The sequence below is a fragment of the Prunus avium genome, chromosome 3 (assembly GCF_965620075.1).
Source record: "Prunus avium chromosome 3, drPruAviu1.hap1.1, whole genome shotgun sequence".
NCBI lineage: Eukaryota > Viridiplantae > Streptophyta > Magnoliopsida > Rosales > Rosaceae > Prunus > Prunus avium.
In genome coordinates, this window is record NC_142286.1 from 36,552,346 (window position 1) to 36,574,452 (window position 22,107).

A 22,107-nucleotide genomic window follows, 5' to 3' on the forward strand; every position below is an offset into this window, starting at 1 on the left:
TTATTTATTTATAAACTTACTTGAGATTGTTGTACAAGTTTCAATGTGATTGTCGTGTCGTACTAAATAACTTGGCCAACCATGCCACGTGTCGCAATTGAAACCTCCTGCAGTTTCAAAGAGTATGTCCTGAGGCTGAGAGAGAGAAGCTTCCATTATTGTCTATCGTTTTTGTATATGACTTTTGCCTAGGTGCTGATTACCCATCTAACTAAACTTCATGTCGTATTCACCACCAACGATGGAGGCCTTCCAGTCAAATGGGAACACTCATTCATGTATTTTTGTATTTTTGTTTGACTAGCAGCTGAACAGCCTTTGCTTTAATACTTTAAAAATTTGTCTTCTAAATTCAGAGTTTTTATCTACTTTTCTTCTGTTTGTCTACCTATAAGAACCAGTTGTTTATTTTATTTAGATTCTATAGAAACCAAATTTGACCTTTTGTTCTTTTTTCTGTTTTCAATTCAACTTCTTGTTGCCAAGAGAGATTATGTTCAATATTGTTGAGTTCCACTAGGAAGAAAGCCATTCATTTTAAGTACTTGCAGTTTTTGATTCTTTGGTCTTGAATTTTATATCAAGATTTTATAACCCAATTGTCACTTTCATTACTATTGTTAAGTCCTGCACCAAATTTTCAATCTAGTTCGAACCAAATTTTCGATCTAGTTCGAAACAGAGTTGTTTTCTGTTTAGTAGTTTTGCATTGCAGGCAGCACATTAGGTGATTCTTTTGGGAATTTATAAAATTTCTGCTTGCTAACTGATTGTATATTGAGCTCTCAGAGTGATAAAATTTGAAAGCTCTGATTTTGAAGTAGTGAGTGAGCCATTGGAATATGAGTACATCACAAAGTGAACACCAATTGGTTGATGAGAGGACCCTTTTGTTGCCCACAAGCCAAAATGAAGAAGCTCAAGCTGGGTTTGGCAAACCCAGCAGAGGAGCTTCTTTTCATGGGTCTGTGTTCAATTTGTCCTGCACAGTTATTGGTTCTGGAATTATGAGCCTGCCTGCTACCTTGAACATATTGGGGCTCATCCCAGGGGTTGCTTTGATCATCATAGCTGCATTCTTAACAGAAGCATCAATTGATTTTTTGCTGAGATTCACCAAGCCTGGTTCAGCATTTTCTTATGGTGATGTCATGGGTGAAGCCTTTGGAAAAGTTGGGAAGGTTTTGCTTCAGCTTTGTGTTATTATCAACAACATTGGTTCTCTTACTGTGTATATGATCATAATAGGTGAAATTTCAATGCTTTTTCTTCTTCTGTTATCATTTACCAATTTTTGTCAAGGCTCAAATATTATAGGCATTCTGTTCCAGATAAAATCATGCTAAGCTTCTTGGTTAATTCTATTTTTTGGTTACCAGAGGATGTTCTTTCTGGCTCAACTTCAAATGGAGTTCACCATGCTGGTATTTTGGAAGAAAGCTTAGGGGTACATTGGTGGACTGGACGTGCTTTCGTTCTTATTGTCCTAACTGTTGTCGTAATTGTTCCATTGATATGTTTTAAGCGCATTGGTTAGTATATCTTCCCTTGTTAATTTTTCTGTTTGGCATAGAATAGCTGTACATAGAGATTTACCAACAAGAAGACCCTTTCAAATTTGCCTGCAGATTCACTGAGGTTCACATCAGCTATATCGATTACGCTGGCAGTTGTTTTTCTTGTTGCTGTCATCGTAATCACAGTGTACAAATTAATACTGGGAAGCATAGAGGCACCTGCATTGTTTCCTAGTGTTACTGGTCTGACTTCCTTTCTAAATCTCTTCACTGCATTTCCTGTTGTGGTTTTTGCTTATGTCTGCCACTACAATGGTAAGCAAGTTGATCCTCTTCTTATAAACCAGTCTTCTTTCATGCACAGTATTTGTAGGAAAGTGATCATCAAAACATAATTATACACTTGCAATCTGCATCCACATTATATAATCTGATATCTGGTGTGATGTCAAAATATAAATGAGCAGAAAATTCAGCAAGTTTCTGAAGATGCAATATAAGTTAAATGACTGGGAAGATAAGTTTCTAACTATCTATTACTGGGAAACATCTTTGATCCTGCCTTCAGCAATGTCTCTCATATCATATCCTTGTCTATATATCTCAATTTCCAAAACTTCAAGTTGAGATCCAGCCATTTTATTTTGATGCAGTTCATAGCATACAAAATGAGCTTGAAGATTCTCGAAGGATGCCAGCCATTGTGCAGACTACAGTTGCTCTCTGTGCCTTTGTGTATGTGATGACCGGCGTGTTCGGGTTCCTCCTGTTTGGTGAATCAACTCTTTCTGACCTTCTCTCCAACTTTGACACAGACCTTGGCATTCCATACAGCTCTGTCTTCAACGATATAGTTCGTATAAGTTACACAGGCCACATCTTACTTGTATATCCCATTGTTCTTTTTCCCCTGCGCCTTAACTTGGACGGCCTTCTCTTCCCCTCAGCCAGACCGTTGGCTTCAGACAACGTGAGGTTTTCGTTGATCAGCTCAGGGATCGTTGCCATCACCCTCTTGGGTGCAATATTCATACCAAGCATATGGGTGGCTTTTGAGTTCACTGGAGCAACTGTTGGAGCTTTGCTTGCATTCATCTTTCCTGCTTGCGTTGTTCTCAAGTGAGTTTTATCTTTTTACTTTCTGCTAGAATTTCTTGTATTTTAATCTTCACATTTGGTTTTGATCTTTTGTTTTTCAGGGACCCTCATGGCATAGCATGGAAGAAGGACAAGATTTTGTCTGTCTTCATGATCATTGTTGCTGTAGTGTCAAGTGTGGTAGCCATTTACAGTGATGCATATTCATTATTGACATAGCAAGGGCAATAAATATACCCTCCAATTTTTCATTTTTAATAATGTTGCTTGAGGGCTCTAACTAATCAATTGAAACATGTCAGATATTTATTGTCTGAATGATTGAATTGTAGTTGCAAAGGCAGCCAGAAGGAAAGAGAAGGAAATTATGCTTCTGCAACCTCTGATTATAAGCTCAAGACTCTCAATTTTTTCCATTCACGTTAAATTTGTTAAACATTGCACCATATTCTAATGATCTAACCACCTCTCTAATATGTAGGACTTACCTATGTAAGTTCATTTATATATATATATGCAAAGAACAATTGACTGAAACAAAAAATAATAATAATTTGAACATAGCAGAATGGCTTAATTTTCTTTTTTTCTTTTTTTCTTTTGGTTTCTCAGTGATGGGCACATGGTTATCAGAAATTGTAGAAATGCAAAGAGCAGGATAAAATCCCCAAATTTAATGAGTTTTTATTTACCAAAATATTTTTGTTCTGATTATTTTTTTTTTCATGAGCTTTTTTATAGGGAGGAGCGATAATATATTAAACTCATAGACACTGGGACTCGAAACCCCATTCCCGGGTAAAACCCAGATATTGCTTTTTATTCCCGAAAGCGCACGTTATAGTCGCCGTTCTAAACAGTCTGAGACTCTTAACCCGCGGTTTCCGATAGCGGTGTTAGCACTAATAAAGCAAAAAATTCGTTATTGGCCTTTGGGTGAAACAGTTGGAACCCAATTTCCAATGGCTGCGAAGGAGGAGCAAGACGAGCTCGCCGAGTCTCTCAACGATCTCTTCACCAGCGTCTCCACCATGGTCAAATCCGAGCTCCAGGTTCCATATCTGAAACCCCAATCTTCAACCTTTTCAAATCGATTTCTGCGATCATCAATTGATCTAAGAACTGAGTACTTGTTGATATGAATTCATTTTGATCAGGGATCAACCAACCACCTGGACCTTTTGGAGAAGATGAATCTGAGAGTGGCCGAAGAGTACAAAGGCTTCGGCGACGTGGCCTCTGGGCTGAGCGTCTTCGTGGAGCAGCTCAAGTCGAAAAGCGGCAGCTTTGAAGAGTATGTGAAGCAGATTGACGTTATAGAGCAGCAAGTCACGGAGTTCGAAGCTGTGATTTCAGTGCTGGATAGATATGTGTCTATGTTAGAGTCCAAAGTCCAATCTGTGTATCAGAATCCGTCTCCTTCCTAAGTTTTAAGTGTTTGTGAAAATTATTTTGCTTTTGGTTTAAATTTTGTGGCAATCTGTGGGTGTTTTTTGGGTGTGAAATGCTTTGAAATTGGAAATGAAAAGTGCCCTGCTTGAAGTAAACACACTGTGTACATTTAAAAGTGGTTTAGAGTAGTTTTGAATTTCAATTGTATAAAAACAAAAAGTCTTTTGCACAAACTTCAAATTTTAGCAATCTGACAAAAGGTTTGCTTTGAGCAGTCGATCATAGAAACAGATGTGAACGATTGTCAACCGATAATGTACGTGGCATAAACGCAAGTATTCACCTTCTAAAGATGAAAGCAACCTTCTTTGAATGACTAATTTATGTATAATGGTAAAATGGCACGCAAGTATTCACCTTCTAAAGATGAAAGCAACCTTCTTTGAATGACTAATTTATGAATAATGGCAAAATGAACCATCCCGGTGTTTCTGCTATATAGTACAATTCTGCAACCAGCTGGTTCAAGTCATCAACAAGATAACTAACTACTATGTGCTTTTGTCAGCTTATCTTTCTGTGATGTTAGTTACAACGATAATAAGAGAACTTGCTACTTGTTTTGTAACGAGGAGGCTGCTTCTTCTTACGTCTTTGTAAGTTTTGCAGCATCATAGCCCGTGTTTTCCCATCTGGTTGCAGACCGTTCTCCCGCATCTTCGTGTAAATCTTCTTTGCTAATTCAATTTTGCCTCTTAAGCACATTCCTTGAATGGCAGCATTATAAAGAGACATATCTGGTGCAGCCCACTGCAGAACAAGTAAACATTATAGAGGTCATTATCTTTGGGCATTGAAGGTCTAAACAATCCCAAAAGAACAATAATGCATGGATACAATATGAGTCAATTGCACCATTGATAGAAAGAGTTTTTGAGTTTCACTAGAAAGAGTTGTTTTATACATAATTTCCATGGTATCCCATAAAAGCAATGATATGAGATAAGCTGAGGCACAAAACTAACATAGCCCTGAAAAAAGAAGCAAAAAACTTACATTCAGGATTTCCTCCACTTCATCCCATAGAGAACCCCAAATGCAACCCCTTATTAGTGATAGATAAGTAAATGTGTCTGGGGTGCACTTCTGGTGAACCATGTGCTCATAAACTTGCAATGCCACTTCAGGTTTTCTTGCCTTCTCACAAGCACTGATTACAAGATTATATGATGCAGTTGAAACTGACTGCCCCGAAGCTTCTAATTGCCACAAAAGCTTCAGAGCTTTATCCCATAGTCCGAGCTTTGAGCATGACATTAAAGCCATATTGTACAAATGTGAGTTCAATTGAGAGCCCTGACTTGTCTTGATACTCTCATAAAGCCTAAGGGCATCATCATGTCGATTTGCCCTATACAATGCACCAAGTAACGCATTCCATGTGTAAGCATCGGGTGAATGACCCAAAGATTTCATGATATTATATACCCTGAATGCTAGTTCAACCTCCCCAGCCTTCCCAAGTGAATTTATCAACGCATTGAATGCAACTGCATTTGGCTTGAGCCCACTGTCCAACATACTTTGAAAGATGTTTAGCGCAAGATCCCACTTTCCGTCCTTTGAGCATGCACCAATGATAGCATGCATTGTATCATTCCCAGGTTCAAATTTGTTTTGAATCATTTCATTGTAAGCATCAAGAGCTAGTTCGTGCTGACCACAACGAACAAAAATGCTAACTAAAAGGCAATAAGTAACTCGTGATCCAGTAAGGCCATTCTCCTTAATATGTCTCCATAATCTCTCAGTTTCACGCCAATTGTTCACTTTACCACAAATTGATATCATTGTGTTATAGACGATGGTATCAAAACTGTCGCTCACTTCACTTTCCTCTTCCATTGCCACAAACATTTCAATGGCAGAGCTGCAGCCCTCAGCAACCGAAACTGCTTTCAGTATTAAACTATAAGTATGCCCTGTGGCTAGCTTCTTTCTCTTCATAAATTCAAATACTCTCAAGCCATCATCAAGTAACTCATTTCTCAAAAGGCAAGATAATAACGAATTACATGCATGTAAATTAGGAAGCAGACCTGATAGTTCCATGGAAGTAAACAGTTCCAATGCACTTCTAGTTTTGTTTGTTCTACTAAGCACCAAAATCCGCTTTGATAACGTTTCTTCGTCCATCTCCTCTAAAAAGCTTACCCTATTTACATTCAATGAAGCCTTCCTTTTTAAACATGATTCGGGTTGAATGGGAACCTCAGGTTCAATATCCAAGTCCTCATCAATTGCCAACTCTCCCCATGGAGGCAATTTCTGCTTAACAAAAGAAGCGTCATAGCCTCCTTCTCTTTGAACCACTTTATCTTCTTCCTCTTCTTCACAAACCAAACCAGATTGGACACCAGCCACCATGTTTGGTAAAGTCAGAGATTTTGCCTTCCTTGTACATGCACTTGTCAAATTTATTGGCAGCATATTGGGTAACCACATAGAAACTAAACACTGACGAGAATGCCGATAGCCAATTTTACGCACAGAACTATTTGGGTTAAATGGTTTATGTTGGAAATGAAACCCATTTGACATAATCACTATGGAAACTGAAACCCTCATCACCTCCCCCATAACTGAACCCAGAATTAAAAACTAACACAGAAATACACAAAGATACAAACTCCAGTCTTTCTTCAACCATATGAAGTGGTTTGATGAGAAAACTAACCTCAAGAGCATGACCCAGTTTGAGAATTCAGCTTGAAAGATGAAGATGAAGCTCACGCCCCTGTTCCATCAAAACAACACCTTTCTCAAGCTCCAAGCAAGTATTTTTCATGGTGAAAAAAAATTCTAAATTGCAACAAAATTCACGAGTTGAGAAGACCAATAAAACCCATCAGCTGGAAAACTATAGCTCATAATTTGGTAAATTATGTTCCTTTTCTTCTTCTTCTTCTATACAGGAGACAGAAAAGAGAGCTTGTATCTCCATTTGCTGAGAGGGACCGCTTTGTTGAATCTGTTCTGCTAAATAACATCCAGATACGACAACGTTTTGTGCCAGAAAAATGAACCGCAGAGCGAACTCGTAACATTACAAATAAGCGCCAAAATCTTAACCCGGCCCATTAAATTTGGCGGTCGACGGCTCTCTAAGGCTCAGCGCCTCTGCCTCTCCATCTGTAGCACAATGACGACCGCCATGGCTCCTCCACCAGACCCTGTCCACGAAACCCTAAGGAGCGAACCGGCCGAAACATCTTCGTCTGCAATTACGATGAAGCCCCCAATGGGTCCTCCACCTGCCAAAAACCCTAGCCCTCCGCCACAATCTGAAGCCCCTATCGCGGAAGACCAACCCCAATCCAATTCATCCATTAACGATTCAACAGAAGCAGCTGAGGACAATGCCAAGCAGACCTTGAAGCCCCAATCTCAAGGCTTTGCCGTTCCCTACACGATCCCTCCCTGGAGTGCAGCTCCGTGTCACCAGTTCCAACTCGAGGTCCTCAAGGACGGCGCTATCATCAACCAATTTGATGTGTAAGCTTCTTCTGCTTCTTCTTCTTACTTTTCCATGGAAGTTAATTTTTCACGTTATGCTATAGCGTTGTAGAAGTTGTTTCTGATTGAAAATTGAAAATTTCAGATATGAGAAAGGAGCTTACATGTTTGGCCGTATAGACCTCTGCGACTTTGTCCTGGAGCATCCGACCGTTTCTCGCTTCCATGCTGGTAATTAAGCACTTCTTTTTCCTTTACATTTTAACTTGGTGATGTTTTCATGTATGTATGTGTACTATAATTGTATTACATTTGATTTTATTATAGATTCAACAGTTCTTAGGCTTAATGCATTCTAAGAGATTTTTGCGCTAAATCTATAATGGTGACTTGAAAATTTTCCAGTCCTCCAGTTCAAGAGAAGTGGGGAGGCATATCTTTATGATCTCGGCAGTACTCATGGTACTTTCATCAACAAGAATCAGGTATTTCTATGCAGCTGATTGCTTTCCTCGCATTGTTTGTATGCCTTGAAACATTGGATTGTATTGTGTTGTGTTCCATGTGCTTAGTTTTTTATTCTTCTAATACATATTTAACATTAATTGTAATATCTGTCCTTCAACCTTGTTTTTGGCCTTGGGTGTTTTTTTTCTTCTTTCAGTTTTAAAATGAAAACTTGCATTGACCTGGTCCATCTTCAACCTGTTTTCAAATTAGGAATTAAGTTTGTACTGTGAACAGCTGGGGTTTTTGTATACTCTCATACAAAGGCTCTTGTTGCTATAAATTGCGAGTATTTAATATTGTTCCTAACAATTTTCTCCTGTCTAATAATCAGGTGAATAAAAAGGTTTACGTGGATTTATGTGTTGGTGATGTCATCCGTTTTGGGCAGTGAGTATCTTATTATCTTGATCCCAATCCATTCACTTCCTATGTTGATCCTTATTTTCCCATGTTTTATGACTTAAGAGTTCTGAATGCTAATCTATTAGGTACTTGAGTATATTAGGTAATGAGATTTAGGCATTTGACAAAGGATAGTTACTTAGGATTATCTTAAGGAACTCATCAAGGATTAATTTATAGGTGACTGATTTTTTACAGATAGTGCTCATAGCCAACTGCCAAACCCATTGATATGGACCTAGAATGTGTCATTGTGGAAAATACATATTTTTTCTTCTATGAGACACTTCTGATTATTCTTCTTTCTGTTTTTATATAGTTCATCTCGTCTGTACATTTTCCAAGGACCATCTGAGTTGATGCCACCGGTAAGACTTTCTTATTTAAATCTGTATGTGTTATATTTTTTTTGTTCACCTGATTATGAAGAATTGTAAGAGGAGATTTTTTTGAGCTACAGAAGTTAAGACAATGAAAATGAACTAAGCACTCAGAATATGTTAGCGTTCAAAATAGTTGCATTTTCTTTCAGAATAATCCTCAAGAATTTTCTCTACCTTCTTATCCACTTGATGACACTACAGTTAATTTTGTAAAGAGTATGTTAATGGGGTCAAGTTAGGTTTTTCAATTTATTCATGTCCAGATTTTGTTCACATCAAGCATAGTCAAATGGCTCATGCAAATAGAATTGGTACCACTGCTACCAGGAGGGGCTTGGGTTGCCTAAAAAAGATAGCAACCAAGTTAGGGTTCAAAGCAGAGCATATTCTCATGGATAGGTCATGGATTATTGTCTGGTTTTATATTGTAGGAAAAAGACCTGAAGCTTTTAAGAGTGGCCAAAATGCGTGAAGATATCCTAGATCAGGAAGCATCACTTCAACGAGCAAGACTGGAAGCTTCTCTTGCTGATGGCATCTCATGGGGCATGGAAGAGGATGCTATTGAAGAAGCTGAGGTATGTGGGATTTAATGATCACTTCCTTTTTAAATTATGTTTTGAATAGAGATTTCCTAAACTGCATTACATATCCTTCTATTTTCTTCAAGTGTGATGTTTTCTTTATGATGAATTGAAAGAAGATATTTCTATCATATATATCACTGACTTCTGTGGTTTTGGAATTTTAGGATGATGGTGAAGAAGTAACTTGGCAAACATACAAAGGACAGCTAACAGAAAAACAGGAAAAAACGCGTGAAAAAGTACTTAAAAGATTGGAAAAGGCAAGTGGTATTAATTCTTCTTGCATTTTTGTTAATGAAATGCTATCTCCCCTGTATGTTAGATCATTTGGTTGCCCACTGTTTATACCCTCAAGATATTCTCCCTGCTTTTAATCATTGAAATGCTATCTTCCTGCATGTGTTAGGTCTCTCTGTTGCAAATTGTTTTTACCTTCAAGATGTATAGTTAGCATCTTATTGTTTCGAGTTGTGTATATTTCTTGGTATTGGAGAAAAGCAGTTCTTGAATTGGCATTCAGAAAAGTCACAAGCACAACCAGTGTACCTGTTATGACCATATTGAAACAGTATATGTTGCTTGGTGTTTGAGGAGAGCAATAATTCATGTACTTGCATTTTAATAATAGAAATAGTGCACCAATTAAAAATGGTTGAAAGTGGCTCTTGTAGTTCTTATTTATCGGTTTCTATCTTGTTTACCTTGTGGTTAAAGATACACTGCCTCACTTTGACAAAACTGACCCGTTCTCATTGCTTTCCATTTTTTCACGAGAATACAAAGAATAAAAGATTGGGAAACCTTTGAAGGTTGATGATAGAAAATTTGTTAATGCAGACTTGTTCTCCCTTTATCTAGAATGTTGAAATGGTTACCAATCAAATTGTCCTATTAGAAACTCAACAAGTATTCTTTATAAAGGTCCTAAGCTTTATGGTAAATCTTATTTTTTCTAATATCCTTTTTATTTCATTTTTCTTCTTGTAGATTGCTCACATGAAGAAAGAGATAGATGCTATTCGTGCTAAAGACATCTCTCAAGGTGGTTTGAGTCAAGGACAACAAACTCAGATTGCTCGAAATGAACAGAGAATAGCACAGGTAAATTCTTCACAAATAGGCATATGCTGGTTCATTTCTCCTTTACACTGGTAGTTGATAAACACAAGATTTTGCGTGTCCAACTCCACAGAGGAAAGAGAGGGGAAACTTCTGGTTAACATTTTATTTGTTTAAAATTTTAACAGATTATGGAAGAACTTGAAAATTTGGAAGAGACACTAAATGAGAGTATACGAGAAAGTTTGGGTGCACGTGTTGGGAAGCTATCTTATGGTAAGAAGAAAGGAGCAACTGACGAAGAAGAAGAACTTTTGAGGTATTATATTAATAACAAATACCTATCTGGAAGTGTTGGTACTTCTACTCTTAATGGTTGTGCAATAGAAAACTCAATTACAGCTGTGCAGAATGCTCGGACCATGTGAATTTGTTTGGATGGTTTTTAGATTTGATCAGGGTATTCTTATGATAGCAATCATGAAGTTGTGATTTCATGATTAACTTTGAATTTAGATGACTATTAGAAATGTCATGCTTTATTTGTCAGTAAGATAAGATTTCTGAATTTATTTGTAGTTGATGATTGTAATGATTTGTTATTTTGCAGCGATGATGATGAATTCTATGACAGAACAAAGAAGCCTTCCAGTAAAAAGGCGGGTGAAAACCCATCTGTTGAAACCTCTGATACTCTTCTTGACAAGAAAGATGCTATCATGAAAGAAATGGAAGAAAAGAAAGAATTGCTTTCAATTGAGAAAAACAAAATGGCATCAAAAACTACAGACGAAACTGATGCTGCAGATGCACTGGATGCATACATGTCAGGGCTTTCATCTCAGCTTGGTGAGTGTTTTGTGCTACCACTTATTGTTGATAATTGGTTATAGGTGAGTGTTTTCTGCTTTCGCTTATTGTTGTTGCTTTCCTTCTTGTTAGTGCTTAATAAAACTGAGGAACTCCAAAAGGAACTATCAGCTCTCCAGTCTGAATTGGACAGGATAATCTTTCTTTTGAAGATTGCTGACCCATCTGGAGAAGCTGCGAAGAAAAGGGATTCAAAAGTGCAAGAGATGCAAGAGTCAAAACCTAACAAATCTGAAACTCCTGCTCCTGCCATAAAAAAGCAACCTCCAATGGAACCAAAGGAAAGCAGCCAACCTGGAAAACCAGCAAATGACTCTTTACTGAAAGAGGGAACTACAGAGGTTAGCATTAAATCGAGCACAGAGCTGGCAGCTAACGAGATTGTAACTGATGCAACAGAAGGAAAAAACGTTGTGTATACTGTTGTAAAGCCACAATGGCTTGGGGCTGTTGAGGACAAAAAAATGGAGAAGGGTCATCAAGAGGCAGCACCTTCAAATGAGGACGAGGCTGGTGAATTCGTTGACTACCAAGACAGGAAGAAAATTTTGGAGAATGTCAGTGATGCTAAAGTTAACATGGAATCTGGGATTGAAAATGCTGCCCCTGGTTTGATTATACGGAAGCGGAAACAAGTTCATGAGTCTAAAGAAAATGATAGTGATTCTCGTCAACAGCCGGCATCCTCCACAGGAGCTGAATTCATGGCAGAGGATGCTGTGGCACTGTTGTTAAAACATAAAAGAGGCTATTATGCACCAGATGATGAGACCCAAGATGTTAAAGAAGGGAAACAATTGAGCAAGGATAAGAAGAAGCCTAAACGAGTTCTCGGTCCTGAGAAACCTTCATTTCTTGATACTAATTCCGATGAAACGTGGGTGCCTCCTGAAGGTAAAGCTATTTTGCTTTCCTGTTCTGTGTTATTACCTTCTATACTCGCTTTTGCGAGGTGGGGAGGAGAAGAGTACTGATTGCTGATTTGTTTTGTCTTTTTGAAAAACCTCGTTTCATGTTGGTGCTTATCTTTATGTTTCGTGCAGGACAATCCGGCGATGGACGAACTTCCTTGAACAGTCGCTATGGCTACTAGATCCGAATGCACCCATGGTCACCAAGAAGTGACAGTATATTGCTTGAACCAACGTTTATGCGCCTAAAATGTCATGGATGGAGCAACAACTGGGAGACGCACTGATGGAGTTGTTTGGTAGCTCACGTATTTTGTAATCAGGTTGAAAGTTGAGGCTGGATTACGATCATGAAAAAGCAGTTTAGGGACTGATTGTATAGAGATGAAGACACAAACAGATCTCTGAATCACTGTTGCAAACCCAAATGTAAAACTTAGTCCGATCATGTACCTTCATACTTTCAAGTTTCAACCATTGCTTGTATCACTATCAGATGGAAAAGAACAAGAAAGAGATTAAGCTTCCAAGTTCTCTAACAAGGTTTGATAATATAATGCCAACAAGTACAATATATTTATGTATATATTTTCATTTCCGGTTGTTTTTATGTACGTCGTCAGATCATCATACAATATTTGATCGTACGATTGTGAATCCTAATAATCCATCTTCATGTCAAACTATGGTAATCGGGTGAAGAAAATAAAAAATGAAAAGTCGAGCGAAATTGGCCCGTGCACCGTACTGAAAAGGACCAATGGGCAAATATTCCTGTTTATATTAGCAAATGAAGCAATCATATAAATCATTTGCTAATATAGAGATTTATTAAATTATTCATGATTTCTTTCATAAAAAATTAAAATAAAATTTCTTTCATGATTTCAAGTTTAAAATTACTCGTATAACAGGCCCTTTCATTCATAGTCAAATTGTATTTTGATTAAATGTGAACGAATTGATTCCCAATTATTTACAAATCTGTTTAACCAAATTTGTCGCTCAAATTTACAAGAAAAGAATAAAGACATCGACATAAATCTGGGCCATGAAGTTTAGACTAGATATTGCTTGAATCAGCCACAAAGCTTTTGCATACTTCACAGGAATCTACACCATGTATACTTGACTTGCTGTATAAAGCATTATAACATCTTTGTTTCTCAGCTTCCTATACAGAAGAAGCTTGTTCCATGTACCAGCCTTGGATTAGCTTCGACTGCATTTACGTGCATACGGGTATTCAGAAACTCTCAAGTTAATGGTTGGCTGTACACAGGTGGCGTATGGGCACTGACATCTGAATGAAGAACCCTTTCCAGATATATACAGCCATAATGCAGCGAGTCTCTGCCTGGGTTGTTCGAGCAGGCAGCTTCCTTCTTGGCATGCTCATAGATAGAAGCAGAGTGTGAACACCAGAGGCAGAACAGACGCAGTTTCAAATGAAAGATAACTCTCTATCTATTAGTTAAAGAAATACGGCGACTCTAAGACATCCCTTAAGTCAAAGTCACCCCGTTCAGGCAAGGGGGGGAACATTAATGCGGGAAAGGACTGCTGAAAGCTCTCCAATAACTGGACACAAAACAGATGATGGGTTAGATCACTAAGACAATACCATAAAATAAAATTGTTTGCATCTTCAAAGAATGCAGTTGTGATGCTTCATGATGGCGTAAACGTTTCTTTTCAATTTAAACTTGAAAGGAGCATTTCAGAAGAGAAGATACTGTACATTCTCTAGTATTGGAGTCTCATAGAGTTCGACAAACTTTTCACGAAGTATCTTGTTCATTTCATCCACGTCACACGCATGTGTCCAGTATGAGTCATGAACTCCTGTAATCATATGTTATTACATAGCTATTATAAGTGTCTACGTGCCCTGAGAGAGAGAGAGGCAACTAATTACAATGGAGTGCACAAGAACAGACCTGCAAAGCTTAAGCCTGCCTTTTTACAGGCAATCGCAGTCATCATCATATGAGAACTATCAAGAGAATGAACAAAATTTGGTGGGAAAGCCGTCCTCTGCCTCTTGACCATGACCTATCATAAACAAAATTTAGTTTTAAGATTTGAGGCTCGGAAACTTAAAATATGTAAAACAATGCTCATTTGGTGATTTCTTTTTTCTTTTAGCCTTTATTGCCATAACGATGTGGTTAGTTAAACTTGTCAAAAATAAAACAATCAGGCATGAGGCAACCCAAAGATGGCATGATTTTTTTTGTTCCTTTCTTTTGCTAAATACAAAAAGACCGATCCAAGTTAACTTCCATGATTCTAATGATGATGTGAAAACTACTAAGGGAAGGGCTTCATAATGAATCAACCATTTCACTACCATAGTTCTGTGGAAGAAGTTTTTGCACAAACATTAATCTGAAGGATTAACCAGTGAGAAGAGAGAGGAAAAAGTCCTCTGCTGCCACTTCCTGGGGCAGGAGGTGGAGAATTGCATAATGCAGGTGCAGAAATTTCAAATATTCCTTATCAAATTGTACAAAAGAAGAAAATATAAGTAAAAAGCACATGGTCGGTGTCCCGCGTATGAAATGAAATAAGACAATGCGTTGCTAGCAAAATCCTTTCAGTCTTAAAAACTAGAAAAATCTGGATATCTCAACTAATGTGATTATGAGTGATATGAGTGTGAGCTTGAAAATAACACTAAATGGCAGGACTAAAAAGATAGAATTACCAACGATGAAAACTACAGTACCTTTTCTGTTTCTCGCTGTAACGTCAAAACTTGAAGGGAAGTTTTAATCTGCAACAAATTTAACCATCAGTTAATGATTGATTTAAACATTTAGTAACTATGAATACAATAAGAATATTGACAACCCTTGTTGACTTAGCGGAATTTGTAATACTCACAAGATGCCTTCCGAATTTACGGTAAGGTTGCACAACTGGAAGTCCAAGCGGAGTTGTCCACCGTACCGGTTGGTTTTCAGATGCAATTATCTGCAAATCAAGAAAAAAAAAATCTCAAAAAATCAGGAAAACATTGGCAGAGAGAGAGAAAAACAAAAAACAAAAAAGAGGAATCTGCTACAAACTTTTGCACATTCGCCAAGCCAGCTCATGATACCTCGTGCAGCTTCAAACATCTCTCCTAAAGCAGTTAAGGTGATCTGCCAATTATATACAGAATCTTGTCTTACAAAGATAAAATCCACATGTACACATGGTCACGTGCATATGAGAAATTATTTCTAATTACATGGAGAAGAAAAGGGCACCCTCACAATATGAACTTTCTATTACCTTTGCAGCATAACAAGCACAACCAAAGATCTCTGCATCATCTGAAATGGAACCACGTTCCTTCAACCTCCTCTTGATTTGATCCCGAGCACCAATGTAAGTGACACCATATACTGATGTCATCACAGTCTGCTTCACCAATTTCCTATCCACCTAAAGTATGGCCAGCCATCAGGGTCAACCATCAGTTGCACGATATAAGCAGTAAGTCAAAGAAATGCCAGTTCACACAAAGCAATCGGACGACAACCACATATTTTCTGATATATCAGTAACCCGCACATGTTTTGTTACGGAATTTGAATGATATTAAGTTATTAACTCCAATATCAGGTTATCCACTTTGTTTTAGTAACATATGCATCAAAAGAATGAACTTAACAGTTGTAAAATGAACCTGATTAATTAATAATTTTGCACGCAATGCCTCTGGAAAAACTACAGGATCCTTCTGTGCATCTCTTCTCATGATTTCCAGTACCCTGCACCGTGAATTTGATACTTAATTATCATAATATTACTTACTCATGACATGATGACAGCTTCCATGGAAATTGAGACAAATAAAACTCGTGTAAATTATGGGGTTCTATACCCATCATGTGATGGAAACCTACACCTTTGTCATAAACCGCTTACCTAACAGCTATTCCTGAGTAAACATCTGCAGGCTTCTCTCCTGTAACCAGATTGACAGAAGCTGCTCCCAACTGAATGGAAACTTTCCAATGAGACAATATATATGAAACAAATGCATGCAATTTCTGCTATACCATAGGTAGACAAGGGAGGGAGGGAGGGAGGGAGGGAGAGGGTGGGGGAAAAAGGTGAACCATGTATGACCTACTGTAAAATAAAATTGAAACAAAGAAATACCTTGTCTCTTCCAAGGGCAGCATAGTGTTGTAAACCATTGCACGAGCCATCCTAGAGAACATCAGTTAAAAGCAAGAAATGTAAACATAATATGGTTTAATGAATAATAAGAGGGCAGGCACAATTTATATTAAAAAGAGCCATTGCTTAAGCAAACAGTCCCTCATTTGAAAAACACAAAATCACCTGATAAGTTCCCTATAGGCTACCATACTAGATAATTCCAGTATCCAAGTACTTAACTAATGGAAACAAAGCCATCTAAACCTACTTCTTGGGTTGTTTCAACATAGACCTCAAGGAAGGAGGTTATGAGTATAAGAAACAAATCCCCTCAGGATTCCCCTACCCCACCCAAAAGAAGAAGCCGAAAGGTATGTATGCATGTGTGAACAGTCAACCGCAGAAAAGATCTATGCCTTACACAAAGCATAGATCTATGCTAGCTTCCTTTACACAAGGCGGTGCACACATTTGTACTTTTCCAGTTTAATTCTGTTATAACTTATAACTCTTAACACAAGAAAAATACATAGAACACAGAATCTCCTTCAAAAATGTCCGAAACCACATAATTTAAACATCCAAAACTAATTGATTACTTGTGGGGCTCCCTTTGTGAAAGTACCTGATGTACAGGAATATGTGAAATAAAAGTCTCTGGAGAAGAGCTTCTCAAAGCTTCAGCAAGGTTAATGCACACAGCCAAGCATTGAAATGGATCTTCTGCCTTCAACCACCAGCGCCTTCCTTCTAGTGGTTTGTCCACAGAATCAAATATATCATCTAAGTGATTCTCAGTAAATGCTATTCGCCCCTCAAGAGATAATTTGTCCACACCACCAGCATATAGATTTGCCAAGTGTATCTTCAACCAACTTAAGCCTGACTTTCCAAGGGGGCGTCCCTCTTGAAACTCCAAAATACCCCGGCATAGATCTGAACCGAGATGATTCAAGTATGGGTGCATAGGATATGCACGGCCCCGAAAGTCAAGATTGTGTGGATAGTAAAAACCTTCTTCATCCTTCATCTTCCGTGCTACCTGCTCCTCCGTAAAATGAGTTTCACATATTCTAAGTATGTTATGGTTAATGACTTCACAGAAAGTGAAATAAATCTTACAGCTAGTTTAAGTTCTATGTCACAACGCTGTGAATGCCTCTCCATGTTCTCTTTCTTCACAGACTTCACCTTCCATTTCCATTTCTTAAGCAGTGTTTCATCTTCAGTATCTGGTTCCTCTGGTAAAGGAACCTGAAATATGGAAATATCAAGAAAACAAGCTTCAGATCAATTTCAATGAACTAAAATTTCCTGAGATAGCACAAGATTAATATCAATAATTTGGAAGTAAAATGAAGGAGCGTGCAAAAAAATTCAAAAACTGATTAAACCAACCAGTTTGGTTCAGTTCTGAATTTCCCAAACCGATTAACGTTGGTATTGTTTGGAATTTGTCAAGTATGTTAAACGTTAACCAACCAACCTCTAATATGTACTTGGACTTCTCTTTTTCTTTTGGGTGGGTGGGGGGAGAGATTGGAGTACTATAAATTAGAAAATAATTAAGAAGGCAAGTACATTATTTTTATAGGAAAGGCAAGCACATTAACTGGAAATATTTCAAAGAAAAGAAAAATATGACTCGTAAACTCACATCATTACGGTCCACCAAATCAGCGAGACGGCCTCCGGTAGCCCATATTCTATCTACAACATTAAGTACCCTCTTATTAACTCTCCATCTGGTATTCCCAAGAGTATCCAGGGCCTGGCCAGGAGATACACAAAATTTACAAATATGAGAATCAGCACAGAAGGCACCACACTCTTAATGTTGGTCGAGTTCAATAAAAGTTTTCAAGAGGACAACATTTCTATGTATATAAACCTTAAAAACTGGTTCCAGTTGCTCCCTTGGGGTCCTCTTAATTGCTTCACGCTGCTGTCTAGCTCCATGAATGCGCATGACATAGGATGGTAGGAAAAAGTACCCTCCTTTGTCATAACTGCAAAAAGACCCAAAGTGAGGGGAGTAAGATGAATTTACAAAAACACAAAAGAGGATAAAAACAGGCTAACCTCTCAAAAAAATAAATCTGAAATTATGTCTCATAAAGATCTAAACAACAGTAGGACACCTAAAAATGGGTTTTTTTTTTAATCATTGGTCCTGAAACCAAACAGAACTCTGAAGAAGTTGAATTCCCATTCTCTATGTCCAGATGCACTAAGAAAGTTGAATCATGCCAACTTTAAAGTTTGAATTTATTGGAGTCACCCTACTCTATTTCTATATCAAATCCTATTGTCCATCTACATCTCAGATCCACAATAATACAAGTTCTCTCCAGAAAAAAAGTGAGAGTAAAATGGTGGAAACTTTTCATGGAAAAGGTATGTGTGAATAGTTTAGTGGATGAAAATAGAAACACCCTCCCCATGCTAGTTTGAAAATTAAGATAAACCTGAACTTTAACGTCTATGATGGTGAAAGCACTTGATTCATTAAGCTCATTCTTCTATAATGTTGGATTTGTTAGCAGCTCTTAAGTGAGATTATAATTTTTTATCTAGTGAGCATGTTCTGTTTTACATCCTTTTGAGTTGTAATTTCTTGTTTTTACTTGTTCTTTCCAGATTGTGGATACCTTATCCACTCTTTGTATGTAGCTTTCCTACTATAATAAAATTATGTTTCTTTTCCAGGGGAAAAAAAAAAAGAACTGCAGATTTAGTTTCTTACTTGTATCTTGTATCTGATGATCTTAGCAAGAAGGGAGGGAAGGCTAGGGGGGAAGATATTGAGGAAATATTAGAATAACTTCTACACATCCCATCCCATCCATTACCAATTTTCTGAATTTACAAAGCCTTAAATCTGATCATATATGAACTTCGAATAAAGGATTTTAAAAAATGAACTATAAAATAGGGCAAAACTGATAAAAAGATAACTGATTTTTCCATACCCTGTCCAGTTCAATGGTGGTACCAACATCGGCATATAAGGAATCACCATGTGCCTTGCCTGTTAAACAGTAACAATTATTAATATATCATGCATTAAAGAAGGAAATAAAATTCCTGCAAGAATTTCTTGACATGTGTCCTTTGGCAGGAAATGAGAAACTTTATACACAAGTAGTTTAGCCAACACTGCATCACCTGCCAGGGACAAGTGAACAATGCTCTACAGACGATGTTATTAGCCTTGAATCAATTTCAATACTATCAAACTATCTTATCTATATAACATTCCTAGATCGTGAAAAGAAGAAACTATTAAGTTTATATAATATATATATATAGTTGCCTCGTTCCAAGTGTCAACAGAAAACTTCAATTGTTTCAAGAATAACAGAACGGAAAAAGGATCAGATTTGCTTACTGTTTTCTCAAGGCCTTTGAGAACAAGAGGGTCACATTCAATAACACCATATCTTCTGCTGGCATTCCTGTTGAGAGAAAATTCCACATCATTATTCAAAATTATCCGGAGGGGAGGGGGAGGTATAGAGTTATCAATAGGACAGACTAATAAATACTTTGCATCTTTTGCAACAGTCCTAAATGTGTGTACAAATGCAGGTCGTATATCCGGTGGACCATCTGCTAACTGGTCAGCTGGAGGTTGTATAAAAGCTGTTTGAGTCAACAATTCAATCAAACGACTGCCGACCTAAAATTTACAAAGGGAAAAAAGCACCCCTTTAGAATGCATGTGAATAAAATGCTGATAACGTTTTACCAGTAAAAGAAATAAGCCATGCAAACCTTAGCCCTGGCTTCCAGGCTCCATGATTTTGAAGCATCATGTTTGCTCACTATCCCTCTCACCGCTTTCAGTTTTTGTTTTTTCATCAAATTAGTGACTTTTTTATTCAACTTCTCTTGTTCCTTCATTGCAGCATCAGACTCTCCATTTTCCTGATCTTTGTTAACCTTTTTCTTTCTCGTCATTTCCAAGAACTTGTGTATTCTAACCTGATGCATTGAAGCAGTGACACATCAGTGCTCATCTAGGAGAGATGGGCTGGATGACACTGTGTAGAGTAAGAAAACCAAGCCTTAGGAATACTGCTTTACTTAGTCCAGCTAGAGAACAATAAGAAACAAAGAGCAAGGCACTAAGGTTTAGATTTTAGAACGTGCCTCAACCCAATGTCCACACAAACTTGACATGCTTTGAAACAAAGGCAAAAATAGGAATTTCACAACGGCATCACCATTAAATGGATTCCAGCAAAGACAAACTAAACTAAACGAATAAATAAATAAGTAAATGACCGCAATTCTACTCATGAATGGAAGAGCATGGACTATTAACCAAGTAGATGAAACCGAATCAAAGTGTCCACGAAGAATATGAGTAAAGCAAAGTTCAAACCTCCTGCTCAATGGCTTCACCTATCGTGCAAGCAGCTGCTACCACCCTGCAAGTTCCATGTTCGCCACCGGTCATCAGCAATCCCATCAACTTATGCATTGTAATAACTGACATCATATCAGCTGGTAACTGATCAATATACGGTGCGTAAGCTGCCTTATTCTTTCCCTTCCGACACAGGTCTTGCTCTTTGTCAATGGCATTGCGCAAAGGCTCAAACCAACCAAGAAACAAAGACTTCATGTATGGCAAATTGGGTGCTAACTTCTGCTCACACATGTCCATCATAAGCTCCCTGTACTCCTTGGCTGCCCGTTCCCATGCTTCAGTTTCAATCTTTATCTGTCTTCTCTTAAGCATGTGGTACTTCCCTTGCCCCATTCCTCTCGCTCTATTCAGCCTAGTCCGCTGCTTATATTGGGCCTCCCTCTTCTCCTCTATACTCATTTGTTGCAATAATTCTTGAACTTCATCAACAACAGACACATCTTCCTCAACATCAGTGGAAGATACAGCCTCAGCTACGCTCGCATACCCTTTGGGACAAAACCCATTAAACCCAATCGGATTCCTCACAGACCAGAAACTGGGTTTACACATACAATCCTCAGGTGAAGAAATAGCACCTTTCCCGCGAAAACCCACCTCAGAAAACCTCAATCTTGACCAAGAACTCAGCTCAAAAGGCTTGAAATTTCCCGGGAAAACCGATTCCTGGCAAATACCCAGAAGGCTATAAGCTCGTGAAAAAGACTGCGAATTGATGTGAAACCTCTGCTTCCTCGAAATGGCTTGCTTAGCCAAATTTCTCCACGCAGTTGTTGATATCATTGATGGGTTTTTGTGGAAAATTAAGGGCCTATGAAATGTAAATTCCTTGCTGATATTTGCAGGGGGCAGTGTGGTTTGGCCGCAGGACATCAAATTAAAATCAATTTTTTTTGGAGTAAATGAATTGATGAAACTGGGATCAGAGGAAATGGGTCGATGAATGAATTTGCAGAAGCAATGGAATTCATAGAGACTGAGAAAGGGGAGTAGCAACCAGTAAGCTAGCAGCCGCCTTAAGCCCTTAACCCTTCCTTAAACCCTGTCTTTGGTATTTTACTTATCGAACGCAAAGCCTCGCATTTCGGATTTTTGCTTGCCTTGGTGACTGACGGAGTCTTGGGGGGTTTCTACAATATTTTAAATCTTTGCACCCTATATGTAATTTGACGATTGATGATCTGTCGGGTTTTTTTTTTTTGGCGATGATGTGGACTAATTAAAACTTCGTCCATGGGTAAATTATCTACCAATTATTTTTTT

General features: G+C 38.0%; 5 protein-coding genes across 5 annotated transcripts; 3 read left to right on the forward strand and 2 right to left on the reverse strand.

Annotated features, from left to right (window-relative positions):
- Nucleotides 1-254: 254 nt before the first annotated feature.
- On the forward strand, nt 255-2,994 carry LOC110759096 (amino acid transporter AVT6A). The gene is made up of 5 exons (XM_021961130.2): nt 255-1,248; nt 1,380-1,532; nt 1,629-1,832; nt 2,171-2,636; nt 2,717-2,994. Exons 1-5 carry the CDS (start codon nt 843-845, stop codon nt 2,832-2,834), a joined length of 1,347 nt encoding a protein of 448 aa, XP_021816822.1. The 5' UTR covers nt 255-842; the 3' UTR covers nt 2,835-2,994.
- Nucleotides 2,995-3,191: 197 nt separating this feature from the next.
- BLOS2 (biogenesis of lysosome organelles complex 1 subunit-like protein) lies at nt 3,192-4,162 on the forward strand. The gene is made up of 2 exons (XM_021961131.2): nt 3,192-3,667; nt 3,773-4,162. Exons 1-2 carry the CDS (start codon nt 3,578-3,580, stop codon nt 4,040-4,042), a joined length of 360 nt encoding a protein of 119 aa, XP_021816823.1. The 5' UTR covers nt 3,192-3,577; the 3' UTR covers nt 4,043-4,162.
- A 283-nt stretch (nt 4,163-4,445) lies between these two features.
- EMB2076 (Pentatricopeptide repeat (PPR) superfamily protein) lies at nt 4,446-6,880 on the reverse strand. Its single transcript, XM_021961127.2, has 2 exons — nt 5,064-6,880; nt 4,446-4,817 (listed from the first exon to the last, which is right to left on the reverse strand). Exons 1-2 carry the CDS (start codon nt 6,645-6,647, stop codon nt 4,593-4,595), a joined length of 1,809 nt encoding a protein of 602 aa, XP_021816819.1. The 5' UTR covers nt 6,648-6,880; the 3' UTR covers nt 4,446-4,592.
- A 186-nt stretch (nt 6,881-7,066) lies between these two features.
- LOC110759093 (SMAD/FHA domain-containing protein) lies at nt 7,067-12,831 on the forward strand. The gene is made up of 12 exons (XM_021961126.2): nt 7,067-7,562; nt 7,669-7,754; nt 7,929-8,008; nt 8,365-8,420; nt 8,755-8,803; nt 9,250-9,396; nt 9,570-9,665; nt 10,393-10,506; nt 10,653-10,783; nt 11,075-11,313; nt 11,407-12,228; nt 12,378-12,831. The coding sequence occupies exons 1-12, from the start codon at nt 7,210-7,212 to the stop codon at nt 12,425-12,427; spliced, it is 2,223 nt and encodes a 740-aa protein (XP_021816818.2). The 5' UTR covers nt 7,067-7,209; the 3' UTR covers nt 12,428-12,831.
- Nucleotides 12,832-13,172: 341 nt separating this feature from the next.
- LOC110759071 (DNA/RNA polymerases superfamily protein) lies at nt 13,173-21,961 on the reverse strand. The gene is made up of 19 exons (XM_021961097.2): nt 20,797-21,961; nt 20,184-20,393; nt 19,955-20,088; nt 19,798-19,864; nt 19,379-19,437; nt 18,298-18,415; nt 18,064-18,177; nt 17,529-17,660; nt 17,032-17,448; nt 16,404-16,454; nt 16,167-16,237; nt 15,925-16,009; nt 15,528-15,680; nt 15,320-15,394; nt 15,135-15,224; nt 14,977-15,024; nt 14,186-14,300; nt 13,987-14,090; nt 13,173-13,826 (listed from the first exon to the last, which is right to left on the reverse strand). Exons 1-19 carry the CDS (start codon nt 21,715-21,717, stop codon nt 13,716-13,718), a joined length of 3,075 nt encoding a protein of 1,024 aa, XP_021816789.2. The 5' UTR covers nt 21,718-21,961; the 3' UTR covers nt 13,173-13,715.
- Between the last annotated feature and the right edge of the window lie 146 nt (nt 21,962-22,107).